A 21,739-nucleotide genomic window follows, 5' to 3' on the forward strand; every position below is an offset into this window, starting at 1 on the left:
TCTCAGTAATTTCTGTGGTGGTCTATAAATGCTAGGAGGGCTGCACCCTACAGCGGGAACATTAGTTCTCCGGAGGGCACGAGATTCTGCAAAGGGGCGTGTCTTGCCTGCTTCTGGTGTTTCTGCGGTCTAGAGGGCGCAGTGATGAGCTACGAGGTTCCATGTCTCTGAAAAATATGATGTGGCCTAAGCAGACCAATTGACGCAATGCTATGCAAGGCTACGTCAACCTTATCTAAAAACACTGGTTACTACTACTACTTCGAACCCATAGTTCGGTGCGGTGATGGTTATTGCTAGTGCATATGTGAGGACTTTTCTCATTTGAACTTCTGTTTTACTCCTTTTGTCCATCTTGAGATTTAAGAATGGTGGAACATAGGCCGCGCGGCTAAGGACGCCCTGACTGTTCTAATTGGGCAGCTTTCCTTCATGGCGTCTAGCCAGTTCGCAATCCGTGACCTGAGTCGGGTAGTATTATAGGCACTCTTTTCGAGTGCCTGCAATGCTTCGGGGCTGTATCTGCTATGCAGGATTCGCAGGCCTAGAATCCTGATGCAGCTCACTGATGTAAACTGCATCAGGGTCCTTAGACTGCGAATCCACCTCTTGTTTAGAGTTGGAATGGCGGCGCGAGTTTTCCGGTTTGTGTCCCCTCCTGGTCGGTGAAAGAGCACAGCGTTGACATTTGTGGGGAGCAACCAAAACTACGCTGTTCAATGCAAGCTTCTACAATGGAAAAAGTGATAGCTGTTTTTCCAGGACGTCTCGCACATGTAAGTACCTGGCTACCGTGATCCAAATGGTAACGCTGTACGCATGCATACTAGTGCAGAACGTTTCTATTCCATGGTATTTCAGGCAGGCAAAGTATAGGGATATTCAAAATAATGACCGAAAGGGCCAGGGCTTGCGGCATGCCATGCGCCCCAACAGTAACTCACTCGACTCACTGCCCAAAACGGTTAGGGTTGCCGTGTGATTGGTTGGGAATTTTTTCGTGTAGTTATAATTTCTACAGCCCACTTCCAATCTTTTAGCTATCCAAGCCTCGCTTTGTGGCGCACATTGTCAAATGCTTTAGCCAAATCTAACCCAAGTATTTCAGTAGTATCCAGTGGAGAGCAGCCGTCTGTGTTTAAAAGCTAGTGTCTGACCCTCCGCGCTATGTCCTGCATCGATAGCTGTAGCCGAACTTCTATTATAGTACGCGAAAAAACTCGTGCCTGAATGTGTAATTGTTAATCCTTCTTAAATATACGCCATTCATTAGCTTACCCAGGCTCGAAATGAGCGATAGGGTACATACTCAAAGGCGCAGCTCTTTTAACGTACAGGGAACAAACACAGAACAGATTATTCGTACGGAACAAGGGAAGCGGGACTTGTTCCACACGTTTAATCTGTTCTCTTTGTCCTCCGCGCGTTAAAAGCGCATTCCCTTCGAGTATGCCGCGATACGTACCAGCCCAACATAAGGCCTTAATGAAGCGAGATTGGTCTCAGAATGTCTCTAAGATATGTTTCAGTTAGTCAAACTGTACATTTTTTTTTTCAATTTCGGAGTCATAACTGCCTTGGCGTTTTTCCATTGTTCGCGAAAGAATCTCAGCCTCAAAATTCCGTTATGCTGTTCGTCGAAGCAGCAGTCGAGTCATTGTTAATTTCTCAGCATTTTGTCTGTGGCGCTGTCCACATCATGTGGAGATTGGGTGAAGGTCTGTGTGGCCACACCACTTTTGCCTTCATAAATGCGTTGTCGAGAGTTACGTTTATTTTTCCGGCATCCACGCTGAATGGTTCTTCGGTATTTCACCGAATATATCGGCAACAGATAAGTTTGATTAGGGCACTAAGCCTTTATAGTAGCGTGCAATTTTATTTAATACAATGTTGCTACCATTGGGATCCACCCATTTTCCGAGGACGTTCTAGGGTTTTGCTTGGTAACTGTGCGAATGCACGCAATCGTACGTATTACGCCAATTTCGATGCCAAAGCTGAATGGTGTAATCCTGTTTAGTTCAGAACTGCCACTCGCCTAGACGATGTCCGATTGACCTTTTCTTTGCTTAGGCGTTTCTGCGAGCCCGTCTTTGCTAACCGCATGTGCAGGAGCTTTCCGCTGATCTATTGTGTTTGGCTTGGTAATAAATGATCTTGGCGGCTGTCTCTACGCCAGCGTGAATGTGAGTTATTTACGATTTGAAGTAGTCCGTTTCGTCTGTCTCTGGGCTTTCTCTTTGCGAGTTTCTTTCGGCTTCCCCGAGTTTGATTAACGCGTTCTATAACGGTATTTTTTTGCGAAATGGCCACTTTCGGTTTGCTACAGCGTGCTCCTCTTGTGTGCCAAACATTTTGGTCACTTCCAAGAGTTCCTTGTGAGCTTCGGCATTCGGCTCTTCGGGGAGCCTCCTTGGTAGAGGTGATGTCTGGTGTGGTGCCCGCGATTACTATACTCTATGGTGGGAAATTTGTGCGCAGCGCGAACTGCAGTTTTCGCGGTCATGACGCATATGTTCTGCGTCTCAGGATGCGATCGCGGTATCACGAACGCACGGCGGCGCGTGCTACTCTGCTTTTGTATCGCAGCGCCTCGCCGCCACAGGCGAGCATGTTGTTGCAAATCATGTTTAAAACTACGCGCAATTGTCACGCGGTTTGAATGAGCCACGAAAAGAGTTAGTAGCGCCTTGCGAAAGTGTAAGGGGGAGGCAGTAACATAGCAGTTGCCATAAAAGGCCATGTCGCCTCCTCCTGACGATTTAGCCAGAAGCTCTCGTGCGGGCTCAGCATACGGGCCTCCCCCACGCGCTTTCGCCACATTTTTCTGCGCTGTTTTCTGCCGGCCTTCCTCACTCCGTTATGACGAAATCGCCGTGGACGTCGCCGTCGCTGCCGCCAGACCCCACTTGCAGTCGCCAAAGTACATGCGCATTAACAACTTACGCGATGGAGAAGGTGAGCAGAGGTAAGAAGAGATCGAAGAGCTGGAGTGTCTGACTGAGTCTATGCGTTGCCGATGGCGTGTGGGTGGAAGTTTCCGTGTGTTAACGTTTCTAGTAGAACTATTTTTTTTACCGTGACTGAACTGGTGGACACGATGGGTACAAGATACCCAAGATCCCGGTCTTTCAAGGGCTTTAACACTACCGTGCCATGCCGTTCACGAGTCAACTAGCTACCTACTTGTATTTCCGGTGGAGTGCTAACGGATGCCGGGTCGGACGCCCACGATGACAGGACGCGACAACTGTACACCAGTCCCGACCGCCATAGAGTTTCTTACTGTATACACTACTAAGAAACTCTATGCCACCCGCAACTATCGCACCCCTTGAGTACGCGGTGAGCATCGACGGGTGACGAAGTGTGTTAATGGTGATTCTGGTAATGCCAACTTTAATGGTTCCAAAGGGCAGCCTCCACAACGTCTACCTTGCTCTAGCAGAATCCATGCATACGTGGTTTCGGAACCACGAGTCTGCAATTTTTACATGGGCGGATTATCGCCGGCAGGTATTTGCTGCCTATAGGAGCATTAACAAGGAAAAGGCCAAGGTTGTGCTGCAGGAGATGAACCAAGATCCTAATGAGCCACTCACGTCCAGTCATCCACGTGAGGGACATGGCCCGCTTATTTCGACGTTCCCATTCATACATGCCCGATGACAACAAATAGCGGTATCTGTTGTGCGACGTAAAGGAAAAAAATCTTTGGCGGACTGATGAGGAATACTGCAGACATGGTTCTCAGGTTTGTTGCGGAGGCCACCACGGTAGAAGCGTGTCATCATGCAGGTACTTTATCACGCGGCGAAATTCGGTCGGCACGTAATGCTAAATGCCGTCAAGTGGTAAGGACAACTTTGAAGTCTTGCACTCTGAAGGGCAATTATGGCCTACCTCAGACTTATTTTTGTCGCGATGAGCTTTTTTCTTGAGGCTGACTTGTGTTTCAGAAAATTACTTGTGTAAGGAACCGATCTTGACACACTCAAAATGCTCGCCTAGCGCATTCTCTGTGTCTTGTAAGGTGTCTCCAACGCGCTAAGAACAGCCTATGTTGCAATGTGCCTTCCTCAAAGCGCTTTCATTCTTGGTTCTACCTTCCGCGCATGCGTGTCTGGTGAGATTGCTGACACAAACCTATTTCAATGTTCTCTTTTTGCACTACATCGTGTCCTTCTGCTATCGTTATTTACCGCTGAAACGTAACCGGCTTTTGGCCGTGAGGGCCTACGCAAGACAGCCCACACCTTCTTTTGCTCCTTACAGGTCAGCCTACAATTATTTTGCGACAAAAGTTTCGGCTTGATAATTCGACTTGAATAAGTTTGGGGAATGGAGTGTTGTGCCGCTTCTATTTTACGGGCGGTAAGAGTTGCTCTCTTTTCATAAGTACCAAGGTATTGATAGTAGACGCCAGAGTTACTGATGTAATTTCCCCGGGCGCTGCTCCCTCTTAGCGTTTGTTTTAAGGTACACGGACGTGGTACGGGGAGGCCAGCATTTACTCGCTTAATATATATTCCACCTGTGTGCTCTGGCAGAAAGCAGCAGCAGCCGGCCTCCTTCTGGCATACAACCGGGAATATGCCAAAGGAGGCCTCGCAATAAAAAACGAGCCTTGGCCATCGCGGGTCAAAGGGCGCCCCTACTAATGGCGGCTTAACGCGGCAGGGAATGATTTTAATGCCCCTGGTGATTATCGGAGTGGCCTTGGTGACCCGCAGTGCGTGTCAGTTTACATGCTTGCTCAACACGGTCTTACACACAAGTAAGCCAAGCCAAAGTTCCGGGGTGTAAAATACCAGCATAATTGATAATGCGACCGCAATCAGGCAACGGAACCGCGCTTTAGCACCCTTTTTTCATAGTGTACTTACGTCTGATACCGATAAATACTTTGTAGAGTCTTATGCCGGAACTTGGTCTTTAGGAAATTTTAAATATTGGTCCTACGATCGCAAAGTGTTATACAAACTATGAAAGCAGCTGTCAGAATTTACACTTTAGAAAGCCGCACACATTTCACAACAAGGCTTATCTCACCGAAAAGGGAAGAACAAAGCAAGATGCGAAAATTGCGCACACCACAATGTTGTGACCGAATTACCGTTGTAGAGAAAGGTGTTTGTGTGTCCTCCAACAATAACATCTAGTTCAGGACACTTATGCACAAGCTGCTGGTCTACGTCGAAACCCACGTGGCTGACGAGTACAAATATTTTGGGAGGGTCATGTTGCTTTTGTAGCCTTTTTATTTCTTCGTTGATGCTTTCAGCCTCATCCAGTATCTTGACGCCCCCTGGAAATGCGGAAATAATTGCCGTTGTTTTATACGAAATCACATAACACTACAGAGGTAAATATTTTTTTTTTTGGGGGGGGGGGGATTGAGGTGAAATGCGGCACTCAAACGCTAAAAACATTAAACCAAAATGAACGGCGCGACGAGAAAAATGTCATATTTAAATTTCTTCAGCCATTTGCAAGAAGCGTCAACATTTGGGGCGCCGTGAAAAATAAGGATCGCTGTCTTTAGAGCTTTAGCGGTGATTGGTGAAACATCAGATTATTTGCCCATTTTCACTCTCATTCATCATGACATTCATGATTGTCCCCATCATCAATGATGTTTGCTTTATAAAGGGCTATCCCGCAAGTATAAATCAGCAAAAGAAGCAAAACAGGGTTACTACTAGTGAAACTCTTTGAATGCTAGTAATAATTTATCATAGAAGTCCTAATAACGTTGTGTGGTCGTAATCACTTGAATCCCCTCCGGCATTTGCGGACCTTCCAGCGAATCAAACGTGGTCCGATGTGAAAAAGCACCTTTATTTTCTGGTAATTGCTTGCCATGTAATTGATCACACCGAGAAGTACCATCAAAATTTTTAATGCGGTTTAGCTGGTAGACTTTTGGAATGTTAGTCATTAGAATTGTCCTCCGAATATACCTTAAAAACCAAAAACACAGTAAAGCAGATAAGGATACGGTTTCGCCGGTAGAGCCGCAGGATTCGTAAAAAAAAAACATTGTTCAACACCATCGAATGTAATGGCCTATTTTTCTGATAAGTGACCCCCAACATTTAAAGGGACACTGAAGTGATTTGTAAACAATGCGGGATTACGAGCGCAAATTGTAGTCCGGAGTCCCTAGGCCCTGTTTCGACCACTCTGAGCGCGTTTACGCCAATTTATTTACCGTATTTACCCGATTCTAACGCGCACTTTTTTTCCGAAAAAAAAGGTCGAAAAATCGCATGCGCGTTAGAATCGAATACAAAACCGAAACTGCCGAAACAGCAGGAATTTCATCCCACCCATCACCATCGCCATCTTAAGATGGCGCCAAAGCTTTTAGCAACGATTTTTCGGACGCAGCAAGCCTAGGCGCCTAGGCTTTTCTATGGGCGTTCATACAAATCGTCAAATCGTTTCACTTGCGCGCTTGATAACAGCAATGGCAGCAGCGGCTCCCATGCGTTCAAAACGAGCGGTCGGCTGAAGCATGCACCTCTGGAGAAGCTCTCGGGATTGGTGTGCGAGGCGTGGGCCACGATCCCATCGACCATGGTTGAACGTTCGTTCAGAAGTGTGGCATCGCGAACGCGCTTAAAGGCACCGATGTCGAGATGTGGTCAGCAGAGAGCGACAAGGAGTGAGATGAGTGAGATTACTTTGGGAAATAAATCGCCCGTTTCTCTCGCATTCGTTTGTCGGGGTCACAATGTCCCGTGCGCGTTACAATCGGAGGTGCAAGTTTTTTCGTTTTTTTTTGCCAGGAAAATCAGGTGCGCGTTAGAATCGGGGGCGCGTTAGAATCGGGTAAATACGGTAGTATAAAAATCAATTCGAAAATGCTGTCCTCCTGTCTGCACTGTCGCCCATTTTCTTTGGCGTTTTCGTGTGACGTCAGCAGGAGAGGAGCTGGCAAATGGCTGCGCTACTGCACTTCTCGCCGACCTTCCGCGACCGAGTCAGTCGGCCCAACGTTTAGTCCGCCGGCCGCCGAAGGGTCGTGGCAATTCGCTCGATCAGTTGAAACAAAGCCACAAAACGTTTGTGAATGGAAGAATGTGCCTTAATTTACTTCGTTAGTTTGTACTCTGTATCTAGCTCCAAGTCAAGGTCGCTTCACACAAGCGCTGCACAAGCGCACATGTGACGCTTCGCTGACTGTTACGCCAGTAGGAAAATATAAGGCCTCTTGAAGGGGTAGAAGAGTCAGCGAAGTCAATATAGGTACTAAGGAAATAAAATAAACTGATATTTTTACCGTATAGCGTAAACTAGGGTGCGGGAAGCACTTTTTTGCGCTGGGCGAACAAGCACAGCGGTCAGCAGCACGACTACGCATCTGCGAACGCTTTTCCGTCTAAGAAATGCAATTGCTAGACGTGAGCTACTGTGGAAACTCGGGGGACGCCTACTGCACGAGCGCAATACAACAAATAGTCACCTAAGCTGCTTGAAATACTAAAACTAAATAAAAGTGTAAACTGGTTATCCATGATACACCTTATATTTCCACTGTCGCCAGCGCTCTCGCCCGTGACCGTGTGGTCTGGAAGGCTATGTATATCACCGCAAGTGTTTTGACCGTCACAAGTTCGAATCCCCGCGGGTACAAGCTTTTTTTTTTTTGATAAGGTAACTTTTTCGTTTTTCGCCGATGTCTTCTATACTGAGTTCACCTTTTTTTGGGCCGTAACGTTCACTGCTCCACGAACTAGTCCGCAGAACTCGCGCAGCCTGGGACTGGCGCGCTAGCGAGCTCTCGTTGGCGTGCTGTTGCCATAAGCACCGACTGCTTGCGGGCAGTGGGCACAGGCCAGAATCAACAGACCCTTGGCCTGGTGCGAACACGCTTTTTACGATACAGGCATGAGTGAGGCAAGCTCCAAGTATGGGGGAAAAGCGCATGCATTTGTGCGTCTGCGGAGACGCGGAGGGCGTTCATGCACTGCGTAGGCCTCGGCTAGTGAATGCTACGATTCCGAGCCGTCCTGGGAGGCTTATCTTATGCATTGTACAGCCGACAACATGGCAGAAGCGCGGTACTACGATTACTGGGATATTCAAAATGCCCATCCAACGACGCCATCGGATGTCAAACATGTTGTTTTACAGAACCGAAACCGAAACCGAAACTTGTTTGATTGAAACCTTGGGCATCGTCCAATCACGGTGCCCCCTCCTCCCAACGTCACAGCTTAGTTGGCGCGGCCGCCTCAAACCGCGCATGGTAGTTTTTCTTCTTTCGCGCTTTGTAAAATAATTACCGATTTGTCAACCGGATAAACGATGAAAAGTGTGCTAATTTGAGCCAGCCTACACAGTGCAAGCAAAAACGGGAGCTTGACAAATTCACTTCAGTGTCCCTTTAAAACCGTTTCGCAACCATTTAAATGCAATATAATCACGGCTGTCAGCCTTCAATGAAAAGAAGACGCGCACATCATTGAACTTTGGTACTTGGAGCGACAAGCTAAGCTAAGATGTTTTAATGGGGACAAAAATGCGCATTTAAATGCATGTTCCGATACCGGGCTGCACGAAAGCAATAGCTTATAGTTGTTATTTATTACGCATGTTCCACTCATTTTGACGTGTGTCCTTTTCCTTTCTGCAGTGCCCTGTTACGTGTACACGTAATATGTTTCAGTGCGGGCAATCGTTCGTAGTATATTTATTCTTCGCTTCTGTGCTCTTTGCTACATATAGCTTCGAAACAGTTTGTCGCCTGTATTTAAAAAGCTGTTTTGTGTAACAAGAACGTTTCCCGGCCCTCGCCGTGATAGTACTGACAAAATGTTATTACACACGCCTGCTTAACAATGACCTGAATTTTGTATGTGGCAGTTCGGCCCTTACAAATATCAGGTTATAGTGCACGTCTTCGTTGAGATACGATAATTTTCCTTTCGTGAAGTCATTTGATAAGTTTTAGAGAATTTGTTGGGTAGTTTTAGCAGCTACGCATCGCCCATCATTCGCCGATTTATTATAACTCGGCGTATGCAGAGTAACCTTTAAAAACGTGATATACTCATGGCAAGCCGAACATTTTTGGCGTCCAACCCCAGCGCCTAAAGCAGAATCAAAGCAGTTTTATGATATCTTGTGGAAATAAACTACCCACTTGGTACTTTATAGAAACAATCTATAAAGTCAAGTTTTGTAATATTGTTTTTGTGCCCTACTAAGCCATAGCCATGTTCAAGGTGCAAAATCTTCTGAAATATGTAAAAACGTGTAAATTGGGCCTCACAACTAGTAAGAACTGAACAACATCTGCATAATGTGGTTCATCCAGAAGGTGTTCTAGTTAACTTTTTACTTGCCATTGTTACAAAATTGGAACACACAAAACCTGATTTTGTATTTCCTTCCCAATATGCCGAATTCCGATATTTCTGTTTTCGCATACTCACTGATATTTGTGGAACACATCACAGTTGTGATTTTTGTTAACAGCCCAATTAGAGGCTTTAAATAAATGTTTACAAAAAGGCATAGTTTGTGTTTGTTCACCACCACGTGATTGTTGCGACATTCTGCAGAAAAATATAATGTTGCAATGTGCAAAGCAGAACCAAAATATCAGCAGATAGTTAGCGATTACTCTGCGAGTAATATCAAAAAGTATAAAAACACTGTAGCTTTTTTCTTCGAGAATTTTGTGCGAACTTTCCTTTTTTAAAACATTGACCAACCAGTGCAGTTCGCGTAACTTTTTCTTCTCAGTGTTTAATGTGTTGGTGGCACCCTCTAGTTCACACTTGCAGAAGCTTGATTGCTACCTTTCCCGCCTTTCCGTGGCATCATTTTGGGATTCTCTGGCCCGTTCAAGGGGCGCGATTCAGCTGAAGCGAATAGCCGCCTCAGTCCGCGTGATTGTAAGGGGGTAGCGACTTTTGTGCTACCACAGTTCTGAACAACAAAATTTTCGTTTATAGGTAATGGCACAAGGCTCCCTGACTTTGGAGGCTGCAATTAATCCTATGTTCAGCCTTTCCGATGACGAACGCGAAGGTGCATCTATATTCGAGTTGCCGCCTGATGAAGATTGCAATAATACTTACGAGGAGAACGTGAACGAAAACGACTTTTCTGAAGTCGTTCCCGACAATATTTGCGGGTGTGCAGAAGTTACTCAGTGCAGCGATGAAGACGTGTCGCCTATTAAATGTTTGAGTCCTGAGCCATGACCAAAAAAGCCATCGCGGAGGCAACTGACTGTAGAAAAAGCCCACAAATCTTCAGCCATGACAAGAAAAACAAAACCCTTGCAGCCATCGCTTGGAGCAGACTGGGGCGATCAGGTGACTTTCAATAAACCACTGGCCAGCCATATCCCTCAGCTGTTGCTAGAGACATTGCCTGAGCTTGCGAACATGAGCCAATATGCGTTGTTCAGCAAAATAATTTCTCCGGAATGCCTTGACTTACTGGCTGACATGGCTACAATGTACGCACTCCAAAAGGGGACCGAGGTAATAGGTACTTAGTACCAGCAACGCAGTGGAGGTGCGCGCAGTGTAAAAAAAATAAAACTAACCAGTTCCAAGAGTGCCAAAAGCGGCCGCACAGCACGTGCATCATATCCTACCAGGGTGTGTGAAATGCTGACTGACCTACAGTGAGCACAATTTTTCTAGATAATTGCTTTCCCACTTTATACTCTTTGGAGTCATTTCAGGAAGATGCCTTGCCTTCGGTTACTAAGAGCGGGCAATTCTACTTTGAAACCAAAAAAATTGTACCAGAGAAATTTTTCGTCTTCTGTATTGGAAACGCCAATGTTCCAAAAACAGAACATTCCCAAAAAACGTGCTTAGTTATCGTGAATGTGGCTGGATTTTTCGTCACAGGTAATTTGTAAGCCAAATTCAAATTATCAACAATTTCAGTTTTTTTATGTTCCTTTTTAGTACGGCGTTTAAAGGGTTAAGAATGACAAAACATTCTGCGGTCTAACAAAACTGCTTACAGACCTCAGATGTTGTTATACGTTTCGGGCGAAAGTCAGATATAAGGCGGCGCGCTCGTTGTTGTAACGAGACGTAAACTGCGTTGCATCTTCTGCTCCTGTTGATTTTAATAAAGCTGTATCTTAATATATTAGGCTGTCGTACCGGGCGGGCTTTATGAGCTCTTACAAGAAAGCCTTGACACTGTGACCTAATAAAATATTCAAAGGGTTTGGCCTGTAATGAAGATATTCATAATGGAAAAGAATACAATAAAAAACGACGAGCACAGGCAAGAAAAGACAGACGAAGCCTCCGAACTAAACCTTTGTTGGAAATTTGAAAATGTGGTCACAATGCACTTAACGTGATGGTGCTTTTTGCATATGAACACACTCCTAAACTCAAGAAGAAAATTAAAGACTTCGGTTCATATACTCTTGTGACAATAAATACTCTTTTTTCAGGGGCTCCTGCTGCGCTGGTAGGTGTACTCCTTCTGGCTAAACCTGGCTCACACATGCGCCTTCTGGTCTCCTAATTTGGAAGGCTTCAGTCAATCCTCTCTTTTTTGCTTTCTGTCCCTAGCTTAAATAGTCGTGCCCGCTAGGATAGGTTCGCAGAAGCATTCACTGAAAGGTGTCTTCCAATGCAACGGTGAATTACAACAGAGGAACAGTTCATTTTCCAAGAACCCTTTGTTTACACAGACCCCACTTTGGTACACATCGTTTTTGGACGCGTAAAAGTCAGCAAAATATACCGCTACCTTACATAGCCCGTAGTATGAACCATGCTTCACTAGCCATCTGTACCATTTATAAGCATCGTTGGCCTTTATTTTGCTCCGGACCGTGTGGCACATCTTAGGTTATTCGGTGCCGTGAGGACCGGCCTCATCCCTGTATGGCGGCGAGCGTGTTTTAAGCCATGCGTGTTTTAAACCGGCCTCATCCCACCTGTATGGCGGCGAGCGTGTTTTAAGCCATGCGATAATTTCTGTACAGTCATACACAAATTAAATTGGAATGCAGCAATATGAACGAACACATACACACACCCACGCACACACACACACACACACACGCACACGCACACGCACACGCACACACACGCACGCACACATACACACACACACGCACACGCACACACACCCGCACACGCATACACACATAAACAACCGTGCACGCATGCACACGCACACACAAACACACACGCAAACTCACACGCGCACGCACCCGCACCCGCACACGCACACGCACAGACACACACCCACGCGCTCACGCACGCACGCACACACACACACGCGCACGCACACGCAACACACACATACACGCACACGCACACACACCCGCGCGTGCTCACACACACACAAACACACGCATATGCATACGCACGCACACACACACACCCGCGCACGCACGCACACACGCACACACACCCGCGCACACACACACACACACGCACACGCACACACACACACGCACACACGTTTGTAGGTGGCAGAGAGGCAAAACCGGTAACGTAACAAACTACATGGGTGAGGAAATAAAATTAGGGGAAATTGCTGCGCCGAGTCACACACCACGAAAGCTTCCTAATTACACAGTTGAAAATACTGGCTTGGGCCGTGGGGTTCCAGCAGTACTAAAAGAAGAGGAAGGAAAGCGAAAAAGAAAACAAAGAGAGTACAAACCGAAAGGGACGACGGAGTAACCGCGGATGTAATCACTGATGGTAGCGATGTACAAACTGCATTATCTCTCTCTCTCTCTCTCTCTCTCTATATATATATATATATATATATATATATATATATATATATATATATATATATATATATATATATATAATATATATCCACACACGGCGACAGACTCCCACCGAGATGAAGTGTCAACGTGCTATACTCTCTGTAAAATACCTCGCAATGAACCATTTACATTCGCGGCTGTAAAAGTAAATTTTTTCCGCCTTATCTAAGAATCACACGTGAGTATGACTCTTATACTAAATTTTTTACCTTGCGCATATTGTGGTGGATTGGAAGGATTTTTAAACAGTGTGTCCTATCCTGAAATTCTAGGCAAAATTTGTATTTTGTTCAAATCAGTACATCAAAAATAGACACACAGCTTGAAGAGCAATGTGCCCACCGCAGTGCTTGCCGTAAAAAACAGTGAAATACGCGTAACACTATGGCCAATTTCGTAGTTCAATCAAACTATGCTTTCTATCTCCACAAAACTAGATAACTTTAAATAGATATCTTGAATTTCACATTCACCTCCAAAACCTCGAGTGGCGCTAACAAATTCTACCTGCTACACAGACTTCAAATAATCTAGGTCTTTTACTTAGAATAAACAGTGACACGAAAAGAGAGGCATGAAAGATAATTTCCGCCGGCAGGGCTCACATGTGCTTTTTTGTGTATGTGTCGCTATGTGGCAATTTCAGGGAAGAGGCTGATTCAGGAGCACCCTACCTCTACGCTTTCATGCGAACTTGAAGCCTTCTTGGGATTACGTCGTATGCCAAAAAAGTGGGGTAGGTGATCTCTTGTATATACGTTCCTACAACACATGCTAAATCAATTAGGCGTGTAGGAAAGGATAAACAGGCATAATAAAAAACAGCCACTGCTTTGGGGCTTCAAGCTTAGAGTTCTCTGAGAAACTTCCGATGTACTCATTTAGGACACGCACAGATTGAAATTAATTCCTCCTGTTTTTGTAAAAAACGATACATTCGTCGTATACTCAGTCTTAGCCACGATAGCGATTTTACGAGTGGCACAGGATATATTCGTAACTTAATAAATATTAAGTAACCTGATCAATACAATGTTTTCAATCAAAACTCAGAGCTGCCCACTCACCCGGCTTGGCAATGGTGTTTGTCTCAGTCGTATCGACGCCCAAGATAGCCACCTTGTGCTTGCCGTAAGTGTGCACTATGGATTTTGGCAAGTCAATACCCTCGAAGAGTTTTTCCCCTCTCGTGTCTAAGTTGGTTCCAAGAACAGTAACTTGGGCCTGCTGCATTCTGACTATAAAGGGAACCAGCCCTTCCGGTCCGTCATCAAACTCATGATTTCCAAGGCACTGTGATGTAAATGAATGCAAATAAATTTTTAATTAACATTAGACCTAGTCTGGCATTCCCATGCTGAAATTCAATATTGTACACTTGGCATTTCTCAATTGCTGTCATATTCTAATCTGAAACACCTAAGCGATAACTATCATTGCCTGTGGATCTTCAACCGCTTTGGTTGCGTCCGAATTAAAATACGCCATTTCTTTTAAAGGACAAAATTGCTAAGTGTGTGCTAAAATATTCACTGCCCTTTTATTCTATAAAGAAGAATGACCAGAAAAGCTAGGCGCAGTCCAAGGAGTGAATGAAAGAAATCACGTTTCGTTTCATTTGTGATTGACAAAACTTTCATGGAAGTTAGAGAAGAAAACTTGGAAGGACTAGAGTTTTATTGTGGTGGACAAACAAGGCTCTGTTCCTTTCGCCTCCCACAGAAGTCAATGTACTGCCAGATGGGAATTCATGGCCACTCCGGTACGCTGAAATTGGTTTTGCGACGACTTAGATTACATTCTTGGTGAACTTCACGCTAATGGCGGCTTCATAAGACAAGGTAGGCATCTTATCTCATCTGTAATTCACCCGCCCAGTTCGCTCCACCAAGGATGACAGCAGTCAGGACGCATAGGGCAATGATAAGACCACGTTGCAATGTCGAACAAGCACAGCAGCCATGTTATGGGGGAGAGACAGTTAAGCTTGTATGTTCGATAACTCCCCCTCCAGCCCCCTCCACGTGCATGAAAAACTGGCCATCGATGATGTGGTCGTGCTTTGACGGGAAAGACACCGGCGGGAATGCGTTGACGCAATATTTCGGGGCTTTACGTAAAAAAACAAACACTAGGAGCTCTTCAAGAAGACTATAAATACAGTACCTGTTGGAGGCAGAAATATTACTTCTGCGAGGATTTATCTACGCAGACAATATGTTGAAACCGAGGTAGATACATCTTCGCTATAAGAAGTATCCTGTGAAAATGAAAATTCACAGAGAATTTGCGAAGAGGGGAAAAAGTTCCTTCGGGCAGCCGGTTCGCTGGAAACAAACAGTTCATTGTTGCCAGAAAGGGATAAGGACGACAGAAGAATAATATGGTTCTGCGACAAAGCGGCCGAGGGGCCGGCAGCTTTGCAAAGAAATAAATTTTAGCTCCTACAATGCAATGACATTAGGTGACACTGTGCATTTGTTTTTCTTTTGTCATCTAGACAATCTTAAGCCCGCCATACACTACCTGTCCTTTGCTGTAGAAACCTTGGTCTCTATAGAGTCTTAAACTTCATGGATCACTTCATCTCCTACATCAAGAGAGCTCAAATGCTGTTGCAGGCTGCGCACTACAAGAAGCTTTCACTATGCACTCTTATGCAGCATTGACAAAAAAGGTGGAGTTGACCTACAGTGGTTAATTGAACAAAATATTAGTGTTATGCTTCCATTCCTTGGCAGTTTTTCCGGTGGCCATGCAATTATACGGTCTAACTTCCCGGCATACTCTAAAAGCTGGCACGCTACGGTAAACGTTCACACGACAAGAAAGGACAGGTGCCAATCCTCTCTCACTAGAGCCTGTCCTATCCCTCGTTTTATAAGCTTAACCTAATGCTTACCTTTTTGAAAATATGCTAAAACCTAATAACTTAGCAGCGCATCCTGAAAACGTGGACGTTTAACTCGTCGAATTTATGTTTGAGGTGTGAGGCACAGCGTAAAAGACGGTTTCGCATAGATTTAACCCACCTGGTGAGCTTTAACGTGCAGCAGAGTCTCAACACACATGGGGTTTCTTTTCTCGCATTAAACGCCCGCCGCAGCGGAGATCAAACTGGCGTCATTAGCTTACCTGCACGGCGCCTCAGCCAATGAGCTACACGGCACGTGGTCGGCGTCTTTCAGCGCTAGAACATATTTTCGCCTTGATATCTAAAAACATTAGTACACTCTTATGTACTTGTGCGTCTTACCTTCGCACCAACTTCGTCGCAAGTGGTGGATGTTGAACTTATGCACTAGAAATTTGTAACTGACGTTGCCAAGGGTGTTGCAAAAGATAACCTTTCAGTAGTAATCCTTATTTATACAAGTAAAAGGGAACATTAACAGTTATGACACGGAATCGACATCATATACGTTCATCTTATTTTCAAAGTAAAGAATACTGCTAGTTTGGAAATTATTCGACGTGAACGAACAGTTTGTTTGGGCTACATTTTCAAGACTCCTTTTTTTCCTTCAAAAGACATGAAGTTCATTGCTTGGGGTTAATGAATAAAAAAAAAACTTACGATGTCGTCGTATGACATGTTTGGCATCACCGCTGTGACAATGTTGTATTTCAGTACAGAGTACCATAAGGTACCCTGGTAGAAGTCTCCAGCATTCAGGAAAAGAGGGTTTTTCTCCTTATATTTGTTTTTCAATTCTCGCACCTACGTGTAAAATTTCAATTGGTTACTTCAGTTCAACACTAAAATTCAGTGTTGGTCAAAGTACGACAAGACGTCGAGAGCAAAACACTGGGAATTCTCGTTTTACTTAAGGTGCACACTAAACTGTTTTACACCCTTTTAACCAAAAGGGTGTAGAATAAGTGGAAAAAGTGTTTGGGAGGCCTTTACACCCTTTTTCTTAAATCTCAACACCCTCTTCCTACCTGTAAACCCTTCTTGTGTGAAAAAAGGGTGTCGATCAACTTCAACACCCTTGGTTTTTCTAAGGGTGTTGAAACAGTGTGGAAAAGGTGTTCAGCTGATCATTGAATAAGGCCATGCTTGGATGCATAATAGCCCTGTAAAGAAGTAGACATCCCCTCATATACTTCTCTACTCGCAAGAAATTTTCAAGCGCAAAAAATTTCTCGTATGCAAATATCGCTCGTTTCCTTATGTGGTGCGCCTGATGCCCCAGGTTTAGCTTTGGCACTTTAAACACCAATTTGAACCAACAAAATTAGAAAGACTATAGTCGTGTGGCGAAAAGGGTGTTTGCCGACTGCAACACGCTTGGCTTTCTGTAGAGTGTTGAAACGGCGTGAAATCGGTGTTCATTTGCAAAATAAAGAAAAGCGGAGCTGGCGGTCGACCTAGTTTCTTCCAGTGTTGCTAAGTTTTGTTAGGTTTGCTAAAATTTGCAATATTCTTGCTAAGCTAGGATGACCGCTGAGGCGTGATGCCAAGTTAAACCGGATTTTACAAGGCTGTTCCAGTGTGTCCCCCCTCCTCCGGCAGCCAGGGGATCCAAGGGGGTAACAAGCTAGGTCGGCCCCCAGCTATGCTGTATCTCCAGCCTTGCACCACTATTGCGAGCTGCGCCAATTTTCTTGCCTTTTATAATCGGAAAAAGACTAGTACCTTCCAAATGGTACAGTAAGAGGTTCGCATACGAATAAGGCCCTTGTGCTCACACTAACAAGCTCGAAAGCTGACTTGACTGTTATAATTCCGCATCTGCGGTGGTGGGCCCTTTACAGTTGCCGCAGTTCTTTTTCTTTTTATTTTTGCTAATACCACAGAAACCAGCTCATGCTTAAACAGCTTCACTGGTAATAAATTATGCCAATTCACATTGCTTCAAACATCGTGCGATACAAAACACCCTCCGCTTGTCGAAACTGTTCAGTCCACTCGTGTAAACAGGTAAAAAATGCCTCCAAAGTTGGAGTTCTCTTCAACATTTTTCTTAGCTGACGGTCTTTGCTTACACCCTTTTTCTTACATCATTTTTCTTTCCGCCCTTTTTCTTAGTTTCGAACAACCTAATTTGTAACTTTACATCCTTCTTGGAAATAGGGTGTTGAAATAATGAACACCATTTTTGAAGGGTTTTGAGGTTGCGGGGAAGATTTGTTGATATTTAATAAAATTCTGTAAGTTATGAAACATAAAAACTACCTCGTCATTAAAAAGCTTTTTCGCAAATCCGCTGTTGATTTGTATATTCTCATAGTAAAATCCCTAGTTCCAAAATTAGCGCGAAAATATCTTTTTTTTGCGACAAGCCCACCGACTCGATCGGGGGCTTTCCTCTGCTGGATATAACAGCAAGAAGAGCACATGTATTACTAAGTACGCACTCACTGTACCGCTTGCCTGCCGTTGGTTTTATAATAAATTCTCTTCTCCCCGCTCCCTCCCCTACCATTTGTTTTCTTGCTTAATTCATTTGTGTTCGAAGTGTAACTTGTGCGTATTGACTGTTTGTGTTGAATGCTGCGCGCTCCGCCCTGGCCCCGCCCTTATTTCAGCGTGTTGAGCAACCTTACACCCTTCTTTTAGGGTGTACACACTAACGCCCTTTCTACATCCGTACACTTTTTTTTGCCAAAACACCCTTAAAGGTGTTCGCCATATGACAAGATTCTTACATCATTTTCGGCCAAAAAGGGTGTAAGAAAGTTTAGTGTGTGGGTGTATTTAATGGTTTCTAATAAACTAATAGGCACTCGGGTCATTGATGAACGTTTCAAGCAAGGTTATTTTTACCACGCGGTGCCATCCACGCCTCCAAACAAATAAATAAACAGCTCGACTCGAATGTAACGTTTAAAATGATTGCCCGCCGAAACAAACTCCTAAAAATAACTTCGCAGTACAGGTTTTTCTTGTAACACCTGGCTCAAACAAGAGAATTATAAGCATGTTCTCAAATCTAGCATCCAGAACAGTGTTCTACATATGCATCATTGATTCCTCGTGTTAAATTCAACGATTTTGCTACCAACAGTGCGGCAACTAATTTTACGAGCAATCTTAGTACGGCACATGATTTTCTATGATACGCCACAGGCTTGTCAGTCTTTTGTGCCTGCGATCATCTTGAGATTGCCTTTATTTCCCCTTTTTTTATTGACTCGTATCCAATGGCTGCAAAATGGCGGCAGCTTAGATTTGATAAGCGCTGTTATACAAGTAGATGCAGCCAAAGCACAGTTTGCCAAGCAAACAATATGGCTATTCGAACGTTCCGCGCTGCGAGCACTCACTACCACCGCTTCGACACCTTCCGAAGCGGTCGTCGAAGGCGAGGCTTTCATTGCCGGCTCTAGCGCTCGTCACTGGATTCTTTCTGCATTCATCTACCGGCGCTTACCTCTCCTAAGTTCCCGTTTATCACTAGATCAGACTGCTACCTTGCGCAGCCATACTCACGCTTCCGCTTCGACTCAGTAGCAAGCCGAGCGACATCAGCAGGACGGTGCAAGGCAGCTTGCCACTTTTGCCACCATTGGAACCGCGCGAACAATTTCGACAGTGATATACCAGCGTTCTCGCTCCCTCTTTCACGCCGAGGCTTCCATCACCCTTCTTTACGTAGCGCGAGGTCGGGCGGCACTCGATAAAAACATGGTCCATTCCACTTCATAGAGGCGGATGACCAGCGAAGTTTTTTAGCATAGGACACCTAAGGTACGCAGAATATTTGTGAATGGTATGAAGAAGATTCAGTCTTCTTGAGCATCGACGGGGGTCTTTACAAGGACAGATAGTAAATGCTAATAACTTTAAGCTTAATTAGGTGGTCTTGGAAATGATTCCTGAAAAGTGATCTGCTTGTAACGGTAATATAAGTGGTGAGTCGTAAAAGCTTCAAGCATAGGTTATGTTTTAATCTTTCAAAATACGTACAAGTTGAACTTTGTGTGAAAGTATGGTCGAGTACCATGGCGGAAAGGGGAATTAGTTATGTAAAAAGATAGTCTGTCATTAACGGACACAGCAGCCCCAGCAACGGCACCTATGCCAGGCTACTCAATAAAAAATGAAAGAAGCTCACACTTACGCTTCAGGCTTAAAGGTATCGAAGCTATACGCAATCTTTTAGACTATCCCCAATGTTTAAGTTCATGTTTGCAGCTGACTAGTTTGTTAGTTGCTGCAACAACCTTTGCTTCCCCTTTGTTGGTATAGGTGTTAGCTTCCTGCATCATTGTTATTTATAATCATTGGTAATTAAACGTTGTGTCTGCATTAGCACAATTCACTCCTCATGGTTGAACCAAGTGTCGGCTCTCGTTACCGACGGAGGTTCCCGCTGCTGACGAGCTGTAACGCCTGGTCGTTGCCAGTAACGCCTGGTCGTTGCCAGTACCGGCGGTACTGGTCGTTGCCAGTACCGCCGGATGGTTTTGGTGCCTGCACTCATCTCTCTTGTTTATTCTGCGCACGACAAACCTCGAGGTGGGTGGCCTCCGCAATGGGCGTACTTTTCAATGGGCGTACAGCCGGCGCACTTTTACGACGAATACGAAGGACGAATGCACTGTCCTATATCGTGAGCGGAGCCATCGAGTGACACGAGCAGTGTGATTGCGATAGTGAAAGTGTTGCCTCGATTACGCAGGAGTGTTTTTTACGCAGGAGTGTTACGCAGGAGTGTCACAAACGTGCGCCCCGGTTTTAACTGCTGGGTGGTCGCCGCGAGGCACAAGTTCCCGTGCGCGCGCTCGGCAATTTTTAAAGAATACCTTTCTACCTGTACCAGCCAACGGTTCTTTTGTGGCGTGCGTGACAAGAAACTACCAACGCGGCTGCAGAGGTGGAGGGAGTTAAATTTCGCCTCTCCATCTTCTTGGCGAACTGATGGAGACGAAATAGTGATGTTCTTTTGATGCGTGAGCCGAGAGGACGATCTCGACTCGCTCCGATGACCGACGACCAATGCTTGAAGCGGGTGAGGGATGAGGACTGCCTTCCTTGCTGGATATTAGGTTTATTTACACTATTTACATTACTCCAAGTTTACATCAGGTCAGAGTGACGGTTACATTGTCACTCTGACAGCAGCAGCCTGTTCGGCCGAGATCTATACTGAACAAGATCCCCTCTCGACCGACCCTCGAGAAAACCCAACACTCCGGTTTTGATAACACAAACACCGCCTCCAAAAAGGGGGCGTTTAACAAAGAGAGAAAAACCTTTCAAAACAATTATTACAAACCATTCATTGGCCACAGGAACCAGCCAATCACACACATGTCCCCACCTGCGGTCACGTGACCTAGCACTCTCTCTTACACACTCATAGTGCGTTTCCCACGAACGCCATAGTACCCGACAAGCAAATCCAGGACATCTGTGGCCTAAGTGGACAAACATTACGTTCAGCGGGTGGCATCTGCACAAAAGCCAAGCCAAGGGCCCGGAGCGGTCCTCGCGCGGCTGACCTCCCTCCGCGCGGCGCCTTCCGCGACGCCGTGCGTCTGCGTGCGCGGCGGGACAATGAGGGTTGCTAATTCCCTCCCAGACGAAGGGTGCAGCCCCCTGCCGCCAGTCCCACCGGAAGACGCGCTTCAGGCCCACTCGGTGGTCTCCGAGGCGATTGACCCGTCAACGACCACCGCCGCCGCCGGAGTCGAAGATTTTCCAAACTTACCCCGCGCGCGCTTTCAACACTAAAGGCCCGTTTACATTGACCCGACGAGTGCGCGTTGAGTCGAAATAAACAGGTTTTTTGGACTCGACACCCCCATGTATAAGCGGACGGGGTGGGTCAGAGAGCCGTCGCGGCGAGTCCAGTCAACTCGGAGGCAGGGGGTGGGTTAGCTCGCTCGTCGGGCTGAGTCGGAGGGGCGCGGGGAGCAGAATACCGTATTTGCGCGGTTCTAACGCGCCCCCAATCGTAGCGCGCGGGTAACTTCGCGCAGGAA

At 45.6% G+C, this 21,739-nt stretch overlaps 1 protein-coding gene across 1 annotated transcript in view; it reads right to left on the reverse strand.

Annotated features, from left to right (window-relative positions):
• The window catches only part of LOC144138722 (protein 5NUC-like), a 54,347-nt gene that overhangs the window by 24,488 nt on the left and 8,120 nt on the right, over nucleotides 1-21,739 (reverse strand). Inside the window, exons 2-4 of the mRNA XM_077671131.1 lie at nucleotides 16,380-16,523; nucleotides 13,870-14,095; nucleotides 5,120-5,311 (exon numbers count right to left, since the gene is read on the reverse strand). Coding sequence (XP_077527257.1) covers nucleotides 5,120-5,311; nucleotides 13,870-14,095; nucleotides 16,380-16,523 — 562 coding nt within the window. The remainder of the gene's footprint in view (nucleotides 1-5,119; nucleotides 5,312-13,869; nucleotides 14,096-16,379; nucleotides 16,524-21,739) is intronic.

This window comes from Haemaphysalis longicornis, unplaced genomic scaffold (assembly GCF_048455015.1).
Source record: "Haemaphysalis longicornis isolate Haplotype H1 unplaced genomic scaffold, Haemaphysalis longicornis Haplotype H1 scaffold_5, whole genome shotgun sequence".
NCBI lineage: Eukaryota > Metazoa > Arthropoda > Arachnida > Ixodida > Ixodidae > Haemaphysalis > Haemaphysalis longicornis.